This window comes from Rutidosis leptorrhynchoides, chromosome 4 (genome assembly GCF_046630445.1).
Source record: "Rutidosis leptorrhynchoides isolate AG116_Rl617_1_P2 chromosome 4, CSIRO_AGI_Rlap_v1, whole genome shotgun sequence".
NCBI lineage: Eukaryota > Viridiplantae > Streptophyta > Magnoliopsida > Asterales > Asteraceae > Rutidosis > Rutidosis leptorrhynchoides.
Genome location: NC_092336.1, coordinates 147698420 through 147719429, shown reverse-complemented (window position 1 = coordinate 147719429; position 21010 = coordinate 147698420). Strand labels below are relative to the sequence as shown.

The window sequence follows — 21010 nt, the reverse complement described above, 5'->3', positions numbered from 1 at the left end:
ATATGCATAATTGCTACGAAATACAGTATAGTGAGTTTCATTTTCTCCCTTTTTAATTGCTTTTGCAATCTATATTTTTGGGCTGAGAATACATGCACTTTATTTTAAATGCAATGGATACAAGTACATACTAAATTCTACACCGAGTTTGAACCGAAAATCCCTTAGCTTTGGTAACTAGTAACTGCCGGTTATAAGAACTGGTGGGCGCGAGTAGTTATATATGGATCCACAGGGCTTGACATCCCCGTATGTTCCAGGTATAGAAACCCTAGCCTGAACTATAAAACAGACGTATGCTATTTGAGTTTAGTACATGTTGGTTTGCGTGTATTGTACATGTTGGTTGCATGTATGTTAAAACAGGGGTACTTATTATATATACGTTAAAGTTTAGTTACTAGGGTGCTCAATCTTGTAGAATATTTTAATAAACGTTTCTGGATGAAACAACTAAAATCTTGTGGTCCACATTTATATACAGATTATGCGCAACATTAAAACTATGAATTCACCAACCTTTGTGTTGACACTTTTAAGCATGTTTATTCTCAGGTTCCTAGAAGTTTTTCGCTGTTTGCTTATATGTTATACAAGCTATGTGCATGGAGTCGTACATGCTTTATTCGAGAAAACATTGCATTCACAAAATCATCACCATGTATCTTATTTTGACTGCATTATCAACGGATGTAGTATTGTAAACTATTATTTACGGTGATCGTTTATATGTAGAAATCATCAAACGTCAAAAACCTTGGAATTAGATATTCATTTATGGTGTGCCTTTTCAAAAGAATGCAATTACGAAACGTATCATGTAGAGGTCAATACCTCACTGTGAAATCGATGAATGATGTATTCGTCCAAATGAATTTGGACGGGTTATCACACCATATCTCTTTTCTTTCTCTCTATATATACAGACATACACATACATAGATTCTCACATTTTATCAAAACACATACACTTCTACATTTTATCAAAACACAATGTCTTCCACCAAACTTTCTCTTGACGTTCACTACGGGGGCCGAGCTGAGTACGACTGGAAATCATACGTAGATGGGAAAAAAAATCATTTGAAGATGTTGACGTTTCCGATATTGAAGATTGGACGAAGCTGTCCAAGTTTCTCCAAAAAGAAACACCATACGTATTTACGCAAATTGTGTATTTCGACGAAGAGCATCAATCGTTGATGTTTCTGTTTATGGATGAGCAATGGGATGCGCAAAAAGAGCGAGCCAGGACACGACCATGTCAAATTGTCTTGTATCTTGTAAACATGGGCATTACTCCGGTTAATCGGGAGCCCTCCGATTCGAGTAGCCTTGAAGAAGGTTACGTGAGTCAGGATTCTATTTATTAGTTTATGACTTTTATTTTTCGTATCGTCTTTATTATGTAATCGTATCGTTTTTATTAATGTAATCGTATCGTTTTTATTTAATTTTAATTGTATCGTTTTTATTTTAATCGTATTTCGTATAAAGTAATTAATAAATCAATAAAATTGAAAGAAAATGAAAAAGAAATAAAAAAATACCCCTAACACGTCACTCCACCCATTAACCAGGAGTCTGACAGCACGCTTATCAAGCACCCCACTTCACCCAGCAACATGCTCATCAAACCTTTCAGGGATAAAGATGGTCTTAAGTTGAATTTAGCGACCCCTAATTTAGAGGCCGTTTGGCCAAGCAGCAACTACGAAACATTTGCATAGTCATCGAGTAAAAAATAAACACGTGTCAAAACTAAGCTACGGTGCAAATTTGAACAAAAATCAGGGACCAAACGCGTAATTGTTTTTTTTTTTTTTTTTTGCACTATAAGTTTAAATCACTGTTATTTGATTTCTATTTAGTCACTCACATACTCTCAAAGTCAAAGGCAAGATTAACATCAATTATAGGGTTCCATCCCCAAATCGACCAGGAATTTTCATTTTATGCAATAAATATTTTTTATGCGAGAGTAAGTTCTTCTTCCTAAGCTGTGATTTGGGTAAACAATTACGAAATTAATAATTTACTGCGAGTCTTCAATACTTTATTGATTATGAATTAGGTTTTCTTAGACGTTATTATCTATTGTTATACATAAACTTTTGTTGCTTTTTGTTAGCTGGATGATTATGATTCACTAAGCTGTTATGATTTTAATAAATGGAATAATAATTTCAGCTCAATGAAGTTTGCAAAGAATCAGGTTCAATGAAGTTCGTATCACCAGGTATGGTTTTTATTAACTGTCATTTGAGTTTGATATGAGGCATGTATCTCATTTGAGCCTCAGCTTAATTTGTATCATAATGTAGTCCTGTAATATTTACTTGCATCTTTCAGCCAACTGAACAAGGTTGCAAAACTACTCGATGAGTACTCGGTGGGGAATCTTTAGGGAGTATTCGGCTACTTGGGAATTACTCTAATGTTGACCAAGTTTAAATTTGACCATTTTGATTTAGTTTTGATTATTAAGCCTTAAAATGTAAATAGTCAAATTGTAGTTGAAGCATCCCCATCTCTTCAGCTCACTGCATACGCAATTAGATGCCGAATACAATTCAATAATTGATAGCCTCACATTATTAATTGTTAAAATATTTAATTTAAATTTAAAAACAAGTAATAAGAAAAAGTCATTTCTCTTAAAAAGTTAGATTATTAATTATCTAATACGAAAATGTCAAGTTATATATATATATATATATATATATATATATATATATATATATATATATATATATATATATATAGGGGCAGGATCAATGGGGAAGTAACCAATCGGGCGAAGCGGGGGGAAGCAAAATATATATATATATATAGAGTCAGGATCAATGGGGAAGTAACCAGGCGGGGGGAAACAATTTTTTTTTTTCTTCGTTTTTTGAAAAAACTTTGTTCACGAACATTATAGATTGGATGAAAATATGAACATTTAAAAAAGACACTTCGTGATGAATGTTATTATTTTGGCGGGAAAACGTTCGACAAAAATAACATTCAAGATAATATTGTTCGTGAAGAATGTTAACGTTTTTTTCCATGTTTTGTGAAGTGAAATTTAGCCCGATTTAGAGTTTAGGGTTTAGGGTTTGGTGTTTTGGGTTTATTCCATAAACCCAAAACACCAAACCCTAAACCCTAAACCCTAAACTCTAAACCGTTCGTGTTAAAAACTCAATCTAAATCCTAAATCTAAACCCTAAATCTAAACCCTAAACCCTAAATTTCTAAACCCTAATATCTAAACCCTATAAACCCTAATATCTAAACCCTAATATCTAAAACCTCAACATACGCTCGAAAAACACGAATATTGTTATATATTACTTCTTCGAGCGTTTTCCCGCCAAAATAAAAACATTTATCACAAAGTGTCTTTATTAAATGTTCATATATTCATCCAATCTATAATGTTGTTGAACAAAGTTTTTTCAAAAAACGAAAAAAAAAAAAAATTTGCTTCCCCCCGCTTCCCCCGATTGGTTACTTCCCTCTTGATCCTACCACTATATATATATATATATATATATATATATATATATATATATGTATGTATGTTGTGAGTAAAAAAAAAAAAGAAAATCGCAATCCAAATCTTTTTTCTTTTGATAGAGCAGTAACTTATACTCCTTTGTTTTTGTACTCTCCTTCATTTGATAAACAGAAACAGATAGATGGATCTAAAAAGAGATATGAAATCTGCAATCACGAAGTTTAGTCACTTACGGATCCCACTTGAAGACGTACTAGAAGCCACCAACAACTTTGATGATAAAAATGTCATCGGCCATGGTGATTTGGGCAAGGTATATAAAGGGAAGCTCTTGCAGTCCGGGAAATGGGTCAAGATTGCTGCACGTAGATTAGACAGTAAGCATAAGCGAGGCATCGAGTTCTGGACAGAGATTTCTGCTCTTTCCAGTCTCAAGCATGAATACATTGTCTCTATTATCGGATTTTGTGATGAAAATGGTGAGAAGGTGATCGTAAACAAGCATGATGCCAAGAGAAGCCTCGTGATGTATCTAAGCAATCCAACCCTCTCATGGATTCAAAGGCTTAGGATAAGCATCGGTGTTGCGCGTGCTTTATGTTACATCCATAATGAGGGAAGCCTCATACATCTTAATATCAACAGCTCGACGATATTGTTAGATGATAAGTTTGAGCCCAAGTTATCAGGATTTGAATATTCTATCAGACCTTCAGTACATCGAATGGATGATGTTCTTTTAACAGACGCTATTGGAACAACAGGGTATATCGACCCTGAAATTGTGAAGACTGGTGGAGTGACCCACAAGTCCGACATCTACTCATTTGGTGTTGTTTTATTGGAATTATTGTGTGGGAGGAAAGCGTTTATACCAAATAATGATGATAAGTTTCTAGTTTCACTGGCCAAATTGAGATATCAAGAAGATAAGTTATACAATTTAACCCTAACTAGCTTGCTCAATCAAATGGATCGAGAATCGCGCCAAATCTTCTCATCAGCAGCAATGAGTTGCGTGGAGGATGACCGAGTACAACGCCCAGATATGAAGTATATTGTCGGCCAACTTGAGAAGGCATTGGAACTTCAACTGCCATATGAAACTATAACTGTAAGACCCTACGGCTCTTCACTGTTTTCCTCTGTATATTAGCTTATTTTAGCTGGTGATAGGAATTATCAAGACAAATAGTTGACATAATATTGTTTAAAGGTGGTTGGGAAAAATGGGTTAAACTCGAATTCATTACAGTTTTTTTGGTCTTTAAAAGGTTTTTTGTTTTGTCTCATTTTTGGTTCTTTATACACTGAAAGCACAAATTAAACTTTATGAGCTTGCAATTCGAAGTCATGATCATGATTGTTTATATAACGAAAGCAAAATATCATCTGAATTAAACTGATCATGATTGCCGTCATATAATTTTACATATTGTTAAAAAAGTTGTCTTCCACCAACTTGTTAACATTTTTTTCTTTTTGTATGACACAATTTGATTTGAAGTAAATGCCTTACTTTAGTTTTTCCCTCCTTGTTGCAGAGACCCAACTTGAAACAGTTGACATCTCAACTCAGTCACTTGAAGATTAGGCTTGCTGATATATTATTGGCCACCAATAACTTTTCTGACGCATACCACATCATATCAACTGAGTTTTACGATGTATACAGAGCAGAAATTGGGCAATGGGATAAACACAATCGTTCTTCCAGTACCGTCACTATAAAACGCATGCGCCATCAAGAAGATTATGATGATGTATTCGGTAACGAAATTGAAATTCTTGCAACTTGTAAACATCCCAACATAGTCACTCTACTTGGATTTTGTAATGAAGATCTCGAGAAGATCCTTATTATTGAGAATGCTTGTTTTAATGGATACGTTGATGAATATCTGTCAAACGAAAGAGACAAATCCATGCTTACTTGGGAAAGACGTTTGAAAATATGCCTTGATGTTGCATACGGATTGAAATACATACACTATGAGATGGAAGACCAAAAGACGGTGATAAATCGATTCTTATCTACATCCGTAATTGCCTTAGATGAGAATTTTTCGGCAAAGATGGTTGACTTTGGGAAATCGGTCTTCCTTCCTCCGAACCAAGATGATCATTATCTTGGTACAATTTCGGGAGCTCCAAATCACGAAGATCCAGAATATAGTGAGAGTGGTAGGTTAAAAAGAGAATCAGATGTATATGCTTTCGGAGTAGCTTTGTTCGAAATGTTATGTGGTAGGTTAGCCAGCGATAAAATGTACATGATGGAGAGTAAAGTTGGGCTGGCTGATGTAGCACGTCGATGCTTCGTTCAGGGAACAATAATGGAAATTATAGATCCTATAATTAAGGAAGAGAGTGATGACAACAATTTTATTCTAACTAAAGGACCCAACAAAGATTCTATAGACACATTTGTGAAAATTGCGTATCGTTGTTTAGCTGAAACTCAAGACCAACGTCCAACAATGAGAGTCGTCGTCGAAGAGCTTGAGAAAGCATTGTCGTATCAAGTAAGTCAAGAATATCCATTTTTTTGTCTTCATTTAATACTGATTCATTATCATTTTAGGAAAATTTTTATTCTTGTTATTTCGATATGCATAACTCACAACCTGGTGAATCTTATATATGTGTTATTAGTAGTATACAAAACGTGTAAACTGATAACTAGCACAATTAGAAAATCAACTATATGAGTCATGTGGATCAGTTACTTTAATTATTAGACTTGGACAAATTAAGAGTGAGGAATTCAATTTTTTAAGCACATTTAAGTACAAGTGATTCATTTACAGTTAATACTTGATTTTATGCATAACGGATATACATCATGAATATTCAAATGGGTAAACGAATAAGGCTTTATGTTTTATATCCGAATGAATATTTTTCCTCATATGTATGTATGTATTCAGTAATTTGGTTATCCCGTGATCATGTTCGACCCTTTCCTAGACAACCCAAGATATTTTATTATTAAGGTTTGAAACTACTCTTCGGAGGATATCTAAGGATATATATGTTGAGATGAGTGTATAATAAATAATATTTATCCAAATCCTACTGAACTTGAGGACGACATATATATATATATATATATATATATATATATATATATATATATATATATATATATATATAGTGGTAGGATCAAGAGGGAACTAACCAATCGGGGGGAAGCAAAAACTTTTTTTTTTTTTTCGTTTTTTGAAAAAACTTTGTTCACGAACATTATAGATGGGATGAAAATATGAACATTTAGTAGAGACACTTTGTGATAATGTTTTTATTTTGGCGGGAAAACGCTCGAAGAAGTAATATATAACAATTATCGTGTTTTTCGACCGTATGTTGAGGTTTTAGCTATTGGGGTTTAGATATTAGGGTTTATAGGGTTTAGAAATTTAGGGTTTAGGGTTTAGATTTAGGGTTTAGATTTAGGATTTAGATTGAGTTTTTAACACGAACGGTTTACATAAACCCAAAACACCAAACCCTAAACCCTAAACCCTAAACTCTAAATCGGGCTAAATTTTACTTCACAAAACATGAAAAAAAAACGTTCATATTCTTCACGAACAATATTATCTTGAATGTTATTTTTGTCGAACGTTTTTCCGCCTAAATAATAACATTCATCACGAAGTGTCTCTTCTAAATGTTCATATTTTTGTGTGATCTTGATGCCGGAAAAAAAAATTCCAAAAAAAACGAAGAAAAAAAAGTTTTTTGCTTCCACCCGCTTCCCCCCGATTGGTTACTTCCCCATTGATCCTGCCCCTATATATATATATATATATATATATATATATATATATATATATATATATATATATATATATATATATATATTGGTAGGATCAAGAGAGAAGTAACCAATCGGGGGGAAGCAAAAACTTTCTTTTTCGTTTTTTGAAAAAACTTTGTTCACGAACATTATAGATGGGATGAAAATATGAACATTTAGTAGAGACACTTTGTGATAAATGTTTTTATTTTGGCGGGAAAACGCTCGAAGAAGTAATATATAACAATTATCGTGTTTTTCGAGCGTATGTTGAGGTTTTAGCTATTGGGGTTTAGATATTAGGGTTTATAGGGTTTAGATATTAGGGTTTAGAAATTTAGGGTTTAGGATTTAGATTTAGGGTTTAGATTTAGGATTTAGATTGAGTTTTTAACACGAACGGTTTAGAGTTTAGGGTTCCAAAACACCAAACCCTAAACTCTAAATTGGGCTAAATTTTACTTCACAAAACATGAAGAAAAAAAACGTTCATATTCTTCACGAACAATATTATCTTGAATGTTATTTTTGTCGATCGTTTTCCCGTCTAAATAATAACATTCATCACGAAGTGTCTCTTCTAAATGTTCATATTTTCGTGTGATCTTGATGTCGGAAAAAAAATTCAAAAAAAAACGAATTTTTTTTTTTTCTTCCCCCCGATTGGTTACTTCTCCATTGATACTGCCCCTATATATATATATATATACATATAGAGGATCCAGTGAGAACTTTTTTAGTGTGAGAACTCTAGGAACTCCAAAAAACACTTAAATACACTTAAATTCGAGCAAAAAAAGAGGAATTCGAGTAAAAATACAAAACACGGACGAACAAAAAAATTCACAGTCGAGCAAAAAAAAAAAAATTTTATTTTTATTTTTGAAAAAAAATGTAGAACCATTTTTTGTTCGAATATCAAATTTTTTGTTCGACTACCTATATGTTCTACATTTTTTTGTTCGAATACAAAAATGTAGAACACATTTTTTGTTCGAATTCAACTATTTTTGTTCGAATTCAACTATTTTTGTTCGAATTTCTTTTTTTTGTTCGGCCGTGTTTTTTTTTTGTTCGACTTTCCCATTTTTTGTCCGACTACCCCATTTTTTGCTCGAATTCCCCCTTTTTTGTTCGGCCGTGTCTCATTTTTGCTCGAATTTCCCTTTTTTGCTTGAATTTCAGTGTATTTTTGAGTTCTCAGGGTTCTCACACCAAAAAAGTTCTCATTTGATCCCTCTACTATATATATATATATATATATATATATATATATATATATATATATATATATATATATATATATAGTTGAATTCGAACAAAAAATGTGTTCTACATTTTTGTATTCGAACAAAAAAATGTAGAACATATAGGTAGTCGAACAAAAAATTTGTTGAGATAATAAGTGTATAATAAATAATAAAATGATAATATATGTTGAGATAAGTGTATAATAAATAATATATATCGCTGGTTATTTTAGTTAAACTATGATGTTTTAGATTTTAACCGAAACCGAACTAGAATTCAATGAATTGACACATGAAATCGGTTTTATGTCAAAATTAAAATGCTCAAATTGTTACGAGAATTGACACATGAAAAACAAATGCTCAAATTGTTACGAAAATAATAATTACATATTCTAACAATATAGACATTAAACATTAATAATAGAAAAAATTACGCCGTTAGTACCTGTGGTTTGTTCACTTTTTCATTACAACACCTAAACTTTAAGTTTTGCGTCGTTGGTACCTGTGGTTTCATTAAATTACCTGGTTAGTACCCCAAATTAACGGTCGTTTATTTTTAAGGTTAACTCCTCACATGTGCCACGCATGTGAGGGTAATTTCGTCTTAATTTTCTTCATATAAAAACACCTCAAAAGAGTGAAACCCTAATTCCTCATTGTCTCAGAAGAAGCACAAGGAGCAAAAATGAAATCACAATTCAAAAACACAAACACAAATTCATTTTATTAGTACTTCCGATCAGCAAACAAATTCATGATTATTCAAAACTGCCTCTGACGTTTCATGTTCATCATCATCTAAAATTTGAAATCAAAAATTGATGAATCTCAACTCTAATTGATTACATAAATTCGTTCTACATCATATTCCTAAGCTTCGTTATCATTAGTATCGATTAACATCAACAGATTTGCAGATTTTTGATCTGTGGTCTTCATCAACCGAAAACATAAAAAATCGAGGACTTCGGATCGTTCTGGAAGAGTTTGAGAAATGTAAAATTGTAGAAGTGTTCACAATCTCATAGTGAAACTCTCTGCAAAATATCAGATCCAGACATGAAGAATCGAGCTCGAATTTCTCAGTCAAAGTTCGCTAGAAAAGTCAACTGTTTCTTCTTCATTAAAATTCGAAGTTGAAGTATTGTCCACTTTCATAAATAGATAAGAATAAAGAAATAAAGTTCATGTATGCCCTATTTATACGCCTAATGTTTGAATGAAAGATAAACACATAAATAAAAAGTAAGGGTAAAATTGTAAAATACATAAAAAGTGAATATAATGAAATGATGATTTGTAAAATTGTGTATATTTTTATATTAATATGGGACGAAGAGAGTATTTTATTCCCAATTTACTCGTATTCATAAGTTTTTAAGCAGTTAAATCTCTTCTCATAAAATACGTTCTAGATAAATTTCAAACAAAATCTGAAATCAAATTCTCCCCATTATTAGTACTAACTACGTATGGCTGTCAATAGTTATTATTTATTTAAATGGATAAAACACTAGGAAAATTTCGAAAAGATTGTGGTATCTGTTTGGAAACATAAAAAAAACAATTTGACTCATGTTTTTTTAAAACGGCAGAAAATTAAACAACGTTAGAAAATAATTACAAAAGAGTTCATGGGATAGAGCCAAACATTCCAGCTTTCTTAAATGTAGAAATTTTTTGGCCTTTTTTGGCGCATGTACTTTGGGAGTCACTTATCATAAACTTTTCAATTTGGTGTCTCGTGGTTAACAGGAAAACAGCAAAGACCAACTCAAGATTTCACTCGAAGACATTCAACTAGCCACAAAAAACTTCCATGATAAACATGTTTTAGGCAGAGGAAGGTTTGGGAAAGTTTATAAAGGAAAACTTCCACAAACTGATAACACAATTGTTGCAAAACGGTTGGATACGAAGGGTGGTCAAGGGGAGAAGCAATTTTGGAATGAGCTCCAAATTCTTTTTGAGTATAAGCACGATAATATCATCAATCTTGTAGGCTATTGTGATGAAGAAGATGCAAAAATTATTGTTTATGAGTATGCGCCCAGAGGAAGTCTTGATAGGTATTTGAGCGATGCTCGTCTTAATTGGATGAAAAGACTTCAAATATGTATTGATGTTGCAACCGCATTGGATTTTCTTCACGGGGGAGACGAAAAAGTAGCAACAGTTATACATAGAGACATCAAACCCGATAACATTTTGCTAACCGGTGACTGGAATGCAAAACTTAGTAATTTTGGACTTTCCTTTACAAGTGCAATAAATAACAAAAGTGATTTCGTCATTGATCATATGTGCGGGACAGAGGGCTACGTGGATCCACTTTACTTGAAATCTGGTTTCTTAACCAAAGAATCTGATATATATTCGTTTGGTGTGGTTTTATTTGAAATCTTGTATGGAAGATCAACATTCTTTTTCAAAAAGATGGAAGGCGTGCATCTACCCATTTTCATTAAAGACATATTTGAAAAAGGAGAACATGATGCAATTGTATTTGAGGAAATAAAAGAACATATCATGCCGGAAGCATTGAATCTATTTCAAATGATAGCCTACCGATGCTTAAATGAAAATAAAGAAGAACGACCAAAAGCAAAAGAAGTTGTAAAACAACTTAAGAAGGCGTTGGAATTGCAAGTAAGTTATTGTACTTTTCATAGGAAATGTTTTAAAAAATGCTTATATATATATATATATATATATATATATATATATATATATATATATATATATATATATATATATATATATATATATATATATATATATATATATATATATATATAGGGGCAGGATCAATGGGGAAGTAACCAATCGGGGGAAGCAAATTTTATTTTTTTTCGTCTTTTTTGATTTTTTTTTTTCAGGTATCAAGATCACACGAAAATATGAACATTTAAAAGACACTTCATGATGAATGTTATTATTTAGGCGGGAAAACGATCGACAAAAATAACATTCAAGATAATATTGATCGTGAAAAATGTTAACGTTTTTTCTTCTTCATGTTTTGTGAATTAAAATTTAGCCCGATTTAGAGTTTAGGGCTTAGTCCCTAAACCCAAAACCATAAACCCAAAACCCTAAACCCTAAACTCTAAACCGTTCGTGTTAAAAACTCAATTTAAATCCTAAATCTAAACCCTAAACCCTAAATTTCTAAACCCTAATATCTAAAACCTCAACATACGCTCGAAAAATACGATAATTGTTATATATTAATTCTTTTAACGTTTTCCCGCCAAAATAAAAACATTTATCATAAAGTGTCTTTATTAAATGTTCATATTTTTATCCAATCTATATTGTTCGTGAACAAAGTTTTTTCAAAAAACGAAAAAAAAAACATTTTGCTCCCCCCCGCTTCCCCCGATTGGTTACTTCCCTCTTGATCCTACCACTATATATATATATATATATATACATATATACATTTATATACATACATACATACATACATATATACATATACATATATATATATATATATATATATATATATATATATATATATACATGGTGGACTAATCAAGAGGAAATCACTTTTTTAGGTGAAAGGGAAAGTAATTTTTTTTTTTTCATTTTTGTTTTTCAAACAATAAGATTACAAGAAAATATCAACATTTAAAAAAGACGCTTTGTGATAAATGTTTTTATTTTGGCGGGAAAACACTTGAAGAAATAACTGATAACATGCATCATGATGAGTAATGTTATTCTTCAAGCGTTTTTTTAGGGTTTAAGGTTAATTGAGGTTTAGATTGAATTTTTAACACGAACGGTTTAGAGTTTAGGGTTAGGATTTAGGGTTTTGGGTTTAGGGACTAAACCTAAAACACTAAACCCTAAACTCTAAATCGGGCTAAATTTTGAAAAAAAACTTCACGTAAGATTAAAAAAAAAAAAAAAAAACCCTCGAAGAATAACATTCATCACGATGCATGTTATCAGGAATAACATTAATCATGATGCATGTTATCAGTTATTTCTTCAAACGTTTTCCCGCTAAAATAATAACATTAATCACAAAGTTTTGTTTTTTAAATGTTCATAATTTCTAAACCCTAATTTTAAACCCTAAAAACAAAAATTCAGTAGCAAAACATTCATTGCAATGAATGTTAGTATCATTTATTTCTTTTCTTCAAGCGTGTTCCCGCCAAAATAATAAATTCATCTGTATTTTTTAAATGTTCATATTTTTATGTGATATTAATGTCTGAAAAAAAAATTTAGGAAAAAAAAAAATTACTTCCCTCTTGATTAAATCTCTCTCTCTACTATATATATATATATATAGAGAGAGAGAGAAGGAAGCACTTTTTTGGGATAATTTTACAACATAAGATTTCTAATAATATTTTATCATCCATTTATGGGTGTCCGGATAGTTAAATCTACAATCAAGCTCTCCTGTGCCAAACTCAGTTACCTGTATCGATTATGTTGCAGTTTCAGGTTAGAAGGCTAGAAAAGTTAAAAATCCCCCTGGAAAAGATTAAAGCGTCCACTAACAACTTTTCTAAAGAATGCTTCATCGGAAGGAATAATTTTGGGAATGAGTATAAAGGTGAACCCTCACACTACCAAGGGAGTGCTGTCATAATAAGTCGACGGGAGAGTCAAAAAGTTGAAGAAAACCTTAAGTTTCTAGCAATGATATCTGCGCTTTCTAATTATGAGCATGAAAATATTGCAACTCTTGTTGGCTATTGTGACGATAGTGGTGAGAAAATTGTTGTTTTCAAGCATGTGGAAAACGGAAGTCTAGACAAATACATAGGTAGAACGAGACTCACATGGACGCAACTCATCCAAATATGTGTTGGTGTTGCTCGTGGTGTCGAATATCTTCATCGTAATGTTGACCCCAAATTCACAGTGGTTCATCGTAATCTTAGCAGTTCAATTATTCTATTAGATGAGAAATGGGAGCCAAAGATAACTGGTTTATGGCTTTCCAGATTGGATCCGTCAAGCCCTTATTTAGTCACTAATAATGTTGTTGGTGGTGGTTCGTTAGGCTATCTTGATCCAAAATACATGACTACTGGTATTCTAACACAAAAGTCTGATACGTATTCCTTTGGGATTATATTATTAGAAATCTTATGTTGTAGAATGGCATTAGAAGAGCGCATCGGAGAAACACTCAGTTTTCTTGGCCCACTTGCCATTAGGCATTACGAGAATGAAAAGCTGGATGAGTTAATAGATCCCATTCTAAGGAAACAAATGGATCCAAATTCGTTTAACGCGTTCAAACAAATTGCATTTGAGTGCTTGAACAAAGAAAGAAGAAAACGCCCAAGCATGGGTGTCATTCTGAAAGCACTTGAGAAGGCGTTGGAGTTTCAACGAAAAATGAATGAGGCTCAACCATTTCACGTAAGTACAAATTATTAATGTATATATATTTATATTTATATAATTCTCTTAGTATTGATCAAATTTTGTTTTACATTCCCAAGCTGCAGTAGATATACATTCCGTCTTTAATGTACGCTTTACATATAAATACATAATTGTAATTTGTATGCACCTTCTTAAGTTTTGCGCTCAAAGTGAACATATATCTATTAGAGGGTTATGGTAGTTTAGTATAGCTGGCCCGTTGGTGGGTTTATGGATTTTAAAATTTTCTATGTAGTCTATAAATATCAGTAATACAATAATTTTTTCTTTAAAAAAATACACTAGTTTTTGCTTTAAAAAATACAATAAATTTTACGGGATTTACATTTTTCAACAATATTAGTTAAATGTTGTTTTCAGTTCAATATGTTAAAATGGGACAAGTGTAGCTGGCGCATGAATGATGCTTTTGACCCCTAGAGAAACCAATTAAATTGATATCAAAAGAATTAAATTTACTCGCATGTTGTTTATTGTGAATGGGTACTTGTAAATGTAGGTTGTCGGTGGTGATGGTGGTAGTGATGGTGGCGATGGAGCCCGAAGTGGTGGTGGCGGTGGGGCTGGTATTAATGATGCTAGTGGTGGTGCTAGTTGCAGTGACGTTGGTGGTGGGGATGGCACTGGTGGTAATGGAGGAGGAGGCGGTGACGGTGTTGGTGGTGCCGGTGGTGGCGGTGGGGCTGGTATTAATGATGCTAGTGGTGGTGCTACTTGCAGTGACGTTGGTGGTGGGGATGGCACTGGTGGTAATGGAGGAGGCGGTGGTGGTGGCGGCGGTGGTGGTGGCGGTGGCGGCAGTGGCGGTGGCAGCGGTGGTGGTGGCGGGGATGGAGGTGGTGGTGGTGATAGTGGGGCTGATGATGAACAATGTGATGATAACAGTTTCAAGGTAACTAAACTTAAAATTTTCAGGATAATCCAAAAATGATTTTAATAAACAATCAATGGATACTTACTTCGCTGTATTATATCATATGAAATGTAATTATAAGTTCACATGCAAAAAATAAAATAAAAAATAAGTTCACAATTTCACATGTCAATTCAAGATCAGATATACATAACCTTAACCATTTAAAAATCACAGATTGATTATACCAGTTTGAAGTTTTTTACGTTTAATTTATGGTTGATGTTATACTTAGTAACCTTAATTGTGAATTTCAAGGTATCTGTTTTATAATTGGTGACTTTGCAGAATTAATAATAATTATAATTACGGTTATTAATAAAAAGGGGGTGGGCTGTGTGTGTGTGTGTGTGGGTGGGTGGGTGGGTGGGGTGGGGGGTGTTGGAGAATTTATTTGCATTACTAGTTACCAAATCAATTTTTAAAATTCTTGGTTGAAGTTCAAAACGAAAGGTAATATGATATCATAATCCAAATTAATGATTAAAATTCAAAGTTATAAACTTGTCTAAAAATCAATACATACATAATCTTTTAACAATAGATTAAATATAGAAAAAGAGATGACTATCAAAACTATTAATAGTAGTATAATATAATAATTAATAATAATAATAATAATAATAATAATAATAATAATAATAATAATAATAATACAAGTAATAAAGTATTTAATTGAAATTGATAGATCCACTACACTTATGTATAAAGTAATTAATTGAAATTGATAGATCCACTACACTTATGCATAAAGTAATTGTACCATACTCGTATTTTAACACGCATAGTGGATCTATCATTTTTAATAACGATATCAATTCTATTTCTATTATAAATTTATTCTAGAATTAAAATATAACTATTATAGATTTTCAATTAGAATATTACATAAATATACACTAATTACAAAATGTTTACTATATATAATAATAAAAACCGTTGTATAAATGTATCAAACAAGAGATGTGGTTGCCGCGCTACTCTGCAGGAAAATGCAAGATGTACTCTCGCTTGCGTTTGTTACATACTACTTGTTTGTTGCTCTCACATAGGATATATGGTTATAAGTTCTAATAGCGGCTAGCCTAATACCAAAACAGTACTATAAAATGTTAATATAGTGCCACCGTTTTACTAAAATCTAGTGTGTTAATATATTTTTCTCTTTGCCGTTGTGGATTTGGCTGAGCTTGGTTCATCAGGTTGGGCTGAGCTTGGTTCATCATCCATATCATCATTTACCTCTTCTATTCGTACATATTAGGCAAACATAATCATGATATGAACGTTGATGCTAAGAGTTTGTAGATTCATACACAATATATACAATATCATGCAAACAAAATAAGATACAATGGTATATATATTCGTACAAACTACTGTATCTGAAAAAATTAGGATATATATGCCTAAGAGAAAACCTGATGGAAGCAACATGGAAAATGACAAAACAAATGTTTATTACTCCGTATTTTATTACGTTTTTAGAAACTGCTATACTACAAAATACAGAGTAAAATTTGGTGCGCTCAGTGAGTTTTATTACCAAAAGTTATTGTCAAAGCTACATACATTGAACACTAAATTTTGAAAGGAAAAAAACTACCTAAAAAAGAATTTCTTTTTGTTCAAACCAACTAAAAGGAATATGTGCTGGTAATTAAACATTATACCAACTAAAAACATAAGCCTCTCTTTTAGCCTTGACTTTAGTTGCAGCAGCTGAATTTAGGCAGTAAGGAAACATACCTAAAGGTTACAAACATCTTGAATTAGAGAAAGGAAGTATATTCTTGCAACTTGTATCCATCTATATATTAACTGTAAGCATTCAAGCTTGCAGTGAGAGTTTTTTTCAAAGACAACAATGAAAATATACAATCATAATACTACCAATATATAATATAGCCCTTACAGATGATTATCATCAAATTCAATTCAAAAAATAAATTAAGTAATGGCAGCAAGTAACCAAAGAAAATGTACTGAAAGGTTACGAAACATACCAAATAAAATAAAGAAAATTAATTACTGTAGCTTATAAACAAATAAATATCACCAAATCATAAACCTTGTAGCTGTAACTGTTGATCTCAAGGAATACTTTCTTCGAACCTGTAATAAAACAAAGATAAATATTCAATATGTTTTAAAGTTAGACATCAAAGAGACTCAAATTAGCAGTTTTAACCTTAATAGCAACATCCTCTTCAAATTATCCTCGTCAAATGCACTTCTAGAGGCTGACCCATCACATCTAACATCGGAAAATTACAATGTTAAAAGCAACCAAAATCATTGTTAACAACAAACAAATTAAATGCTTAATAAAACAGATATGTTAAACCCTAAAAGTAACTGTGGAAAATTTGGTAGAACATGGAAGTGAATTATAAAGCTATTAAATGACATTCGTTATTATATTCAACAACATAAAGATCTCATGAATTTATCATTAGTACCATGATATTCATAGCCAGCATAATTTTTACCCAACAATTACATTCAGAATGAATTAGCAAAATATCACAAACACGAAATGAGAGTCAGATCTAAGAATAAAATCGTTTAGAGAAGTATTTTGTACCATCATTTAGGATGTGTGTTCATCAAATTCAATTCATCATCCTCAAGGAAAACGCACCAACATGAAACACAACAACCACAATTAGTAATGATACAGTAGAAGGAAACGAAGCAACGTCAAACACAATAACCAAAGGCAACGTAAAATTAAAAGCTGAAGTTACCTCAAAACGCCAGAGATAATTCAAATACACAGAAACTGAAAGATGAGTGCGCAAAAATGGCACGGCTACGCCTAAAAATTGCGAGCAACTGAAAAAACCCTAAATTAAATAAAGAAGAACACCGATGGAAAGAATCATAATATGACGCTGTAAATTGAAGGAAAGCAAATACCTAGTAGCAGAATAACACCAGCAATTTAGAATTAGAAAACCTTCGAAATAATGATTGTCATCGTGAAGGGATATTATCTCCAAAGACACGTAGCCCACAAAAATTAACCTGTGACACAGCATCCAATTCTTACCACGTGTCCATACAAATTTGTTAGTTGGGCCACCTATTAAGGTAAAAAAACTTATTTTAAGTATAAGTAAAAGAAATATAAATGAAAATTGGACTGCACAGTGTGTGAACGGGTAAAACGACAATTTTTTTTGTGTGATTGAAACGTTCCACCGACATCGAGGGTATGTATGTTAGGAAATTACTTCATTTATTTATATTTATATTAAGTTTATAACACACCATTTCAACCAATAAGAAACTTTTATATGATTGAACTTTTACTAAATTAGTTATAGTTTGTTGTTGTAAAGTGTAATATGATTGAATTCTCTAAATTGTATGTTTCCTATTTGTAGACAATTCATTTGAGACAATGCGAGATTGACACAATGGTTATTGTCTCAATTCAAAATCATTTTAACACAATGTATATCAATTTTTTTAGTTATATACCATATGTTTATCAAACTTCCAGATTAATATAATATAATTGATATGTAAAAGTAAATACGTGTATTAGTGATTATAAACGCAAATGATTATAAAAATAATAGATATAATTGATAATTGATACGTAGTATATAAAAGTAACTATGTGTTTTAGTGATTATAAACACAAATGATTATAAAAAATGATGATGACATCACGGTTGATGTCAGCATGACCACATCAGTGGGTAGTGTTAATGACGAGTTGAGATTTAGTATGTAATTGTAATGGTAATGGTAATGGTAATGGTAATTATAAAATATGACGATGACGTCATGATATACATCATCCTGACCTCATCAATGAGTGCTGTTCATGATCATGACTATGACCACTTAGTATGTATGGGTATAATTGATAATTGATACATAAAAGTAGATATGTGTATTAGTGATTATAAACGCAAATTATTATAGAAAATGATGATGACGTCACGATTGACGCCATCATGACCTTATCAATGGGTATTGTGCATGACCGGTTCAAAGTCATTATGACCTCATCAGTGGGCAGTGTTCATGGCCAGTTGAAATTTAATATATATGGGTAATGGGTAGTTATAAAAATGATGATGACGTCATGATTTACGTCATCCTGACCTCATCAATGGGTACTGTTCATGACCGTGACTAGTTAAAATTTTGTATATATGGGTAATGGGTAATGTAAATGGTAAACGATTAAGAGTATAATGTGTGGAAATTAACAATACTTTAGTATTCTTTTTCAGCATTTATCATATGACAAATCTAGGGATGGTAATGGTGAGAGAAATCCGCAATTTGCGGGTACCCGCACCCGTGATGGTTGGTTAAATACCAAAAACTAAAACTCACGGATACAGGTTGGATCTGTTCCATCCGAAACATGGATATATATTAGATCCGCTACATTTTAGTAAAATCTTTCCAAACCATTGTAAATCTCTGGCAAAACATTGTAAAATCTTCTTTATCTCTGTGTGCTTGTGTGGTACCTGAGAAGTAACGTTGGAATAATATTGAACGATAGGACGGAATATGATGGTAATAATATGCCATCGAAATATGTGAAGTCTCGCCTCAATCCAATAAGTTCTATTTTCAATTGACATTCTGGTATATGTTTCTGTTTCAGATAGAAAAATTCAAACACTTGAATGTTTCTCTTAAAGAGATCCTTGTAGCTACTGATAATTTCAATGCTAAGGGAGTAATTGGAGAAGGTGGCTTTGGACTAGTCTACAGAGCAGAACTTTTCCATGTTGATGTAAGGGAGTATGTTGGAAAAAATGAATCTCATGAACTCTCACATGGTGGCTACCGAAGAAAACAAAGTGTTGTTGCTCTTAAGCGGTTAAACAGCAAATATGGTCAAGGACGACCACAATTCGAGAAGGAGATTAAAGTTCTATCTCGATTAAATCATCAAAATTTAATCGTTCTTCTTGGTTTTTGTGATGAAAAAGGTGAAATGATACTCATTTACGAGTACGCCTCGAAGAAAAGCTTTAATAACTACATTCAAAGAGAACACAATCTAACCTGGTCACAACGTCTTCAAATTTGTATTGACACGGCCCAAGGTTTAAATTATCTTCACAAGCACCACATAATACATCGTGATATGAAGACCCATAACATTCTATTGGGTGGAAATTGGAATGGTATGATAGGCGACTTGGGGTTGTCTATTACTCATAATAATTCAGACTCTCCACTAAAGGTTGACCCTGCAGGCACCGAAGGTTATGTTGATCCAACATATTTTTTCCAACATATATTGACCAAACAGTCTGATATATGAAAGTTTCCAGCCTACAATCTAGAAGCTCACCTTCTAGATGTTCAAAGTAGTCTTCTTTGAACACCATGTAGAAGAAGCAAAGATGAACACGATGACGGCCGCCCACCATCTCCGTTCACACCCTTCCACCGCCATAGAATTTTTACTATAAATAGAGGTGCAAACCTCAATTGTAAATCATCCCAAATCATTCAGAGAAGTGTAATCACAACCTAGAGAGTGTGTGTGAGCTTGAGAGTTTTTTTTTAAGAGTTTTGTAATACTCTGTAAATCTATTCTTGTGAGTAATAGAGTTGTTTTTCTCTCAAATTTATATCTCCCAATGTCCAGGCGATCCCCTCTTCCTAACAAGTGGTATCAAGAGCTTGGTTAGAGACGTTGGTCGAGTTTTGGGTTTTCTGAAGTTTTCTCAAAATCCAGTTTTGAGTGTACCATTGGATTCGTCTCGTCGAACCGAGTCCAACGCAAAAAACGGTGACTTAAACGGAGTTATAACGAGCCCAGAAAACGCGGTCAAAGTTTGGTCAACTCGCCGGAATCTCGCCGGAGAAGACGACTGGTGCCGGAATTTTCGCCGGAGAAGACGATCACCGTAGCAGTACTGTAGCGATACTGTAGCAATTCTGAAATTTTACAATTTGGCCCCTGAAATTTTCAAAATTTCATTTTTGGTCCCTGAAGTTTATAAAAATTTTAATTTTGCCCCGTAAGTGGAATTTAAGCCGCGAAGTGTCTATTCCACCATTTTCAACCGTTCCGGACGTAACAGTGATCTCTGTTTTCTAAAATTCAA

General features: G+C 32.6%; 1 protein-coding gene and 1 long non-coding RNA gene across 2 annotated transcripts; one reads left to right on the top strand and one right to left on the bottom strand.

Moving 5' to 3' along the window:
• The first annotated feature begins 1876 nt into the window (after positions 1 to 1876).
• Positions 1877 to 20217, top strand: LOC139841114 (uncharacterized). The gene is made up of 8 exons (XM_071831347.1): positions 1877 to 1981; positions 2191 to 2239; positions 3680 to 4622; positions 5053 to 6033; positions 10322 to 11215; positions 13031 to 13966; positions 14493 to 14885; positions 19549 to 20217. The coding sequence occupies exons 3-8, from the start codon at positions 3690 to 3692 to the stop codon at positions 20215 to 20217; spliced, it is 4806 nt and encodes a 1601-aa protein (XP_071687448.1). The 5' UTR covers positions 1877 to 1981; positions 2191 to 2239; positions 3680 to 3689.
• On the bottom strand, positions 16781 to 17981 carry LOC139844563 (uncharacterized). The gene is made up of 5 exons (XR_011758008.1): positions 17829 to 17981; positions 17657 to 17744; positions 17494 to 17534; positions 17098 to 17163; positions 16781 to 17021 (listed from the first exon to the last, which is right to left on the bottom strand). It is a non-coding gene; the product is annotated as an uncharacterized lncRNA (long non-coding RNA).
• Positions 20218 to 21010: the final 793 nt, after the last annotated feature.

Bases quoted from the DNA above. Each gene is read 5' to 3' on its own strand.
- LOC139841114 (XM_071831347.1), top strand. From the start codon at position 3,690: ATGGATCTAAAAAGAGATATGAAATCTGCAATCACGAAGTTTAGTCAC. The intron at 4,623-5,052 runs GTAAGACCCTAC...TCCTTGTTGCAG, and splicing joins TGCCATATGAAACTATAACT to AGACCCAACTTGAAACAGTT. The intron at 13,967-14,492 runs GTAAGTACAAAT...TTGTAAATGTAG, and splicing joins ATGAGGCTCAACCATTTCAC to GTTGTCGGTGGTGATGGTGG.